This window comes from Stenella coeruleoalba (genome assembly GCF_951394435.1).
Source record: "Stenella coeruleoalba genome assembly, chromosome: 15".
NCBI classification, from domain to species: Eukaryota; Metazoa; Chordata; class Mammalia; order Artiodactyla; family Delphinidae; genus Stenella; species Stenella coeruleoalba.
The window spans coordinates 84214423-84219443 of record NC_137161.1 but is presented as its reverse complement, the minus strand read 5'-3'; the positions used below and the strand labels follow the sequence as shown (position 1 = coordinate 84219443).

The 5021-nt window shown below is 61.5% G+C and overlaps 1 protein-coding gene across 1 annotated transcript; it reads right to left on the bottom strand.

The window, feature by feature from the left end:
- Positions 1-259: 259 nt before the first annotated feature.
- On the bottom strand, positions 260-3677 carry ACTB (actin beta). The gene is made up of 6 exons (XM_079899163.1): positions 3582-3677; positions 2741-2869; positions 2353-2592; positions 1464-1902; positions 1197-1378; positions 260-1040 (listed from the first exon to the last, which is right to left on the bottom strand). The coding sequence occupies exons 2-6, from the start codon at positions 2861-2863 to the stop codon at positions 897-899; spliced, it is 1128 nt and encodes a 375-aa protein (XP_079755289.1). The 5' UTR covers positions 2864-2869; positions 3582-3677; the 3' UTR covers positions 260-896.
- Positions 3678-5021: the final 1344 nt, after the last annotated feature.

Here is a 5021-nt window from a genome sequence, read left to right as displayed (position 1 = left end):
TCCCCACCCAGTTCTACGAGGTGGGTACAGGGACCACACCTCCCTAGCTCCCCACTCTCCCAGCATCTGGACCTCAGAACCCAGCGAGAAACCGAGGGGAACAAGGGCCAGGCGGGGAATTCACTTAAACAGGATTAGAGGCCAGAATTCCTAACTCCTCCCACATAACCCAATCCCAGACCCTTCAGGGTGAGAGGCACCTCAAAGCACCCCCAGCACCCCAGCCTTCTCCCCAACATCCAACAACGCCAGCCACAAGCCACGTGTATAAGGTGTGCACTTTATTGAACTGGTCTCAAGTCAGTGTACAGGTAAGCCCTGGCTACCTCCGCACCTCAACCCACTCCCAGGGGGACCAAAAGCCTTCATACATCTCAAGATGGGGGACAAAAAGGGGGGCCACGATGGCTGACCATTCAAAATAAAACAAACAAAAAGAACAAGTATTAAGGCAAAGATTAAAAAAAAAATTTGGAGTACATAATTTACACGAAAGCAATGCTATCACCCTCCCCTATGTGGACTCGGGCGAGGACTGGCCCTTCTCCTAAGGGAGAAGTGGGGCGGCTTTTGGGAAGGCAAGGGACCTCCTGTAACAATGCATCTCACAATATTTGGAATGACTATTTTAAAAAAAAAAAAAAACAATGTACAATCAAAGTCCTCGGCCACATTGTAGAACTCTGGGGATGCTCCATCCAACCGACTGCTGTCACCTTCACCGTTCCAGTTTTTAAATCCTGAGTCAAGCGCAAAAAAAACAAAACAAAAAAAAAATAAAAAAAGACCAAAAAAAAAAAAAACAAAAAACCAAATAAAGCCATGCCAATCTCATCTCGTTTTCTGCACAAGTTAGGTTTTGTCGAGAAAAGGGTGTGACGCAACTAAGAGTCCGCCTAGAAGCACTTGCGGTGGACGATGGAGGGGCCAGACTCGTCGTACTCCTGCTTGCTGATCCACATCTGCTGGAAGGTGGACAGCGAGGCCAGGATGGAGCCACCGATCCACACGGAGTACTTGCGTTCAGGGGGAGCGATGATCTGGGGAGAGAAAGGCAGTGAGGGCTCTGGCGGTCCCAGCCCTGGTACACCAGGGGCCTACAGCAAGGCAGCTGCCTTGACGACCACCACGCTCACCTGCACCAAAGCCACATCTCACCCCCCAAGTGCCCAGGCCAGCTCAGGCCAGGCACTCACCTTGATCTTCATCGTGCTGGGAGCCAGGGCGGTGATCTCCTTCTGCATCCTGTCAGCGATGCCTGGGTACATGGTGGTCCCGCCAGACAGCACCGTGTTGGCATAGAGGTCCTTGCGGATGTCGACGTCACACTTCATGATGGAATTGAAGGTAGTTTCGTGGATGCCACAAGATTCCATGCCTGAGGAGAAAGAGAAGCCAGACTTAACTTCCAGTGTGGCCAGAGTGACCCTCGTGTGGGGCGGGCATGAGACCTCCTGACTCACCCAGGAAGGAAGGCTGGAAGAGAGCCTCAGGGCAGCGGAACCGCTCGTTGCCAATGGTGATGACCTGACCATCGGGCAGCTCGTAGCTCTTCTCCAGGGAGGAGCTGGAGGCCGCGGTGGCCATCTCCTGCTCGAAGTCCAGGGCGACGTAGCAGAGCTTCTCCTTGATGTCACGTACGATTTCCCGCTCGGCCGTGGTGGTGAAGCTGTAGCCACGCTCCGTGAGGATCTTCATGAGGTAGTCCGTCAGGTCCCGGCCAGCCAGGTCCAGACGCAGGATGGCATGGGGGAGGGCGTACCCCTCGTAGATAGGCACCGTGTGGGTGACCCCATCACCGGAGTCCATCACGATGCCAGTGGTGCGTCCAGAGGCGTACAAGGACAGCACAGCCTGGATGGCCACGTACATGGCTGGGGTGTTGAAGGTCTCGAACATGATCTGCACGGAGAGATGGACCATGTCACACTTGGGAAGCCACCGGGAGCAGTGAGGCCAGACTGGGGACATGCAAAGAGTGCAAGGAACATGACTAAGTGTGCTGGGGCTCCCAGGACGGGGATTCACTTCAGACCTATTGTGCACCTACTGAATACACACTCCAAGGCCACTTTACAGCGGCCTCGTCAGCTTTGTCACACGAGCCAGTGTTAGTACCTACACCCACAGCACTTTATGCTTTCAACACCTAGTCAGAAAAGCAAACACGAGAAAAAGATTCCATCTGGGAAATAGCAAATAGAACCTGCAGAGTTCCAAAGGAGACTCAGGTCAGAGAAGAAAGTCCTAGGAAAATGGCAGAAGAAAGAACAAGTGAGAAAGGGCGTGACAAAGAAGGGCAAGAAACGGGGTGCGGGGGTGGCGCCCAGGCGAGGCCGGCGGGCCACTGACCTGGGTCATCTTCTCACGGTTGGCCTTGGGGTTCAGGGGGGCCTCGGTCAGCAGAACGGGGTGCTCCTCGGGGGCCACACGCAGCTCGTTGTAGAAGGTGTGGTGCCAGATCTTCTCCATGTCGTCCCAGTTGGTGACGATGCCGTGCTCGATGGGGTACTTGAGGGTCAGGATGCCTCTCTTGCTCTGCGCCTCGTCGCCCACATAGGAGTCCTTCTGCCCCATGCCCACCATCACGCCCTGCGGAGGGAGGAGCAAGGCGCCTTCAGCTCAGGCACTGCCCCACCGACCCTCACCCAGAAAACCGAAGGCCTCCCCCTCCCTCCCTCCGCCTGCTCCCGAGAGGGGAGCCCCACCCACCAAGTCAGACCCGAGGCGGGCGCCTTACCTGGTGCCGGGGGCGCCCCACGATGGAGGGGAAGACGGCCCGGGGAGCATCGTCACCCGCGAAGCCGGCCTTGCACATGCCGGAGCCGTTGTCGACCACGAGCGCAGCAATATCGTCATCCATGGCAAACTGCGGAGAGAACAGGACCATGAGCCGTGCGGCCGCCCCCGCCCTACCCACTTCCGGCGCACCGCGCCTTCGAGCCGCCAGGGGGCGCCGGCGCGCGCCCAGATTGGGGACAAAGAAAGCCGGCCGGCCGCGTTATTACCATAAAAGGCAAACGCGGATTGGAGGCGGCCCCGCGGCTCGCGGCAGGAAGCCAGGCCTCCGCCCCCCTACACCGGGCGCCGGCCCCGCCCCGCCCAAAAAGCACCACCAGGCGAACGCTCAGCAGCCACACCCGCGGGAGCCGGCGGCGCGAGAAGGAAGTGCGCGCAGGCGCTCTCGCGCCGCGGCGACCCCACCCCTTCCGGCCGGCCGCCCCGCCCTCGCTTCCCGAGCCTAACGCGCACACGCACGCGCACTGGTGTCCCCAGCCCCCACCCGGCCCTGCTGCCCCGCCGCGCCCACCCACCCTCCCGCCTCGCCGCCCCGCTGCCCCGCTGCCCCGCCGTCCCGCCGTCCCGCCGGCGGAGCGAGCCGCTCGCTCGGACAAAGACCCGCGGTCCCAACGGTAACATTCTGGGAGCGCGCCCCGACCGCAGCTCCGGCCCCGAGCGAGGAGGGCATGAGTCCACTCCCCGCAGCCAGGAGGCTGTCCACGGGGCCGGGATCGCGCGCTGCCTCCCCGGAGGAGGCGCGGGCCCAGCGCATTAGCGGCCCGGCCGGCGCGGGGCCCTACCTGGTAGCGGTGTAGACCGGCGGCGAAGGCGGAGCGGCGAGGGCGAGGGGCCTGTGCTGACGGAGTGGACGCGGTCTCGACTGTGGCTGCGCGTCGCGCCGCCGGGTTTTATAGGGCGCCGCCGCGGCCGCTCGAGCCATAAAAGGCAACTTTCGAAACGGCCAGCGCTGATTGGCCCCGCGCCGCTCACTCACCGGCCTCGCCGCACAGTGCAGCATTTTTTTACCCCCTCTCCCCTCCTTTTGCAAAAAAAAAAAAAGAGAGAGAGAGAGAGAGATGGACTGGTAGAGAGCGAGAGCGAGATTGAGGAAGAGGAGGAGGGAGAGAGTTTTGGCTTTGGGTGCTGGGCCCGCGGGTCGTGGGGTGCGAGCCCCGGGCCGCCGCCCAGCTGAGCAGTGCCCGGTCCGGCCCCGCGTGGCCAGGCCTGCACCCGGCCTGCCTGTCACTCCGGGTCCCCCCACCCCGGGACCCTCCGGGTGTGGATGCCCCAGAGCAGTGAGCGACCCGGTGGGCAAGGGTCAGCACAGATGCGAGGGTGCCTGGTTGCTGTGGGCGCATACTTAAGGAACAGTTGGGGGGGAGGGGTGGGCAGCGAGTCACCCCCCTTGTCCACATTAGCTCCACTGCCCAGAAAGCCTGGGTTACATGGGGGCCTCTGGGGGTGCTGAGCGTGCTGAGTGGGGGTCTCCGTGTGCCATGGGGGCACATTACTACTCAAGAGACCTGGGGCTGAGGACTATGGTGTTTCATGGGGGAGTAAGGGGGGCTGGTGGCCATTTAACAGGGGCTTCAAGACCACAGTCCCCAGGGACAGGGCAGCCCCCCCCCACACACACACACACACACCACCAGGGGCCAGCGGCTAGAAGTTCCCTGTGAGAAGGGCTCCAAACCTCCGCTGCTGCAGACCTGGGGAGTGGTGGGCTCTGTAGAGCAGAGAAACTGTTCCCATGGAGCTGGGCTGCCTCGGAGCTGCCTGGTCACACCCAGCCAAGGCCAAGCCTGGGCTGTTAGCCGGCGACCCGGGCAGCTGCCAACCACTGCTGGGCGCAGGCAGGCAGGGCCATTTGTCACAGCTCTGGGGCCCGGGGCCCACCGTCCATCGTCTGTCTGTCATGTGCAGCCACAGCTGAACTGCCCTCCTGGACCATCTGGAGGCCACCAAGGACTGGGGAAGGACACACAATGTGCCAGAGAGGAGTGAGGGTGAGGGGTGGAGCGGCAGTGACAGTAGCTGAAGGCCAGCTGCCCTCAGAGGAGACCCTCCCACTGCACCTGCTCCTGCCCTGGGTCTCTCCACCAAACCCTGGGGCAGACCTGGGTGCCCCACAGTGTTCTGGGTGGTTCCCTGCTCTGAGAAGTGTCAGGCCGGCAGGGAGAGCCTGCCACCCAGAGGGTGGCCGACAGTAGTCACTGTGTGGTGAAAGGAAACCCAGAGGC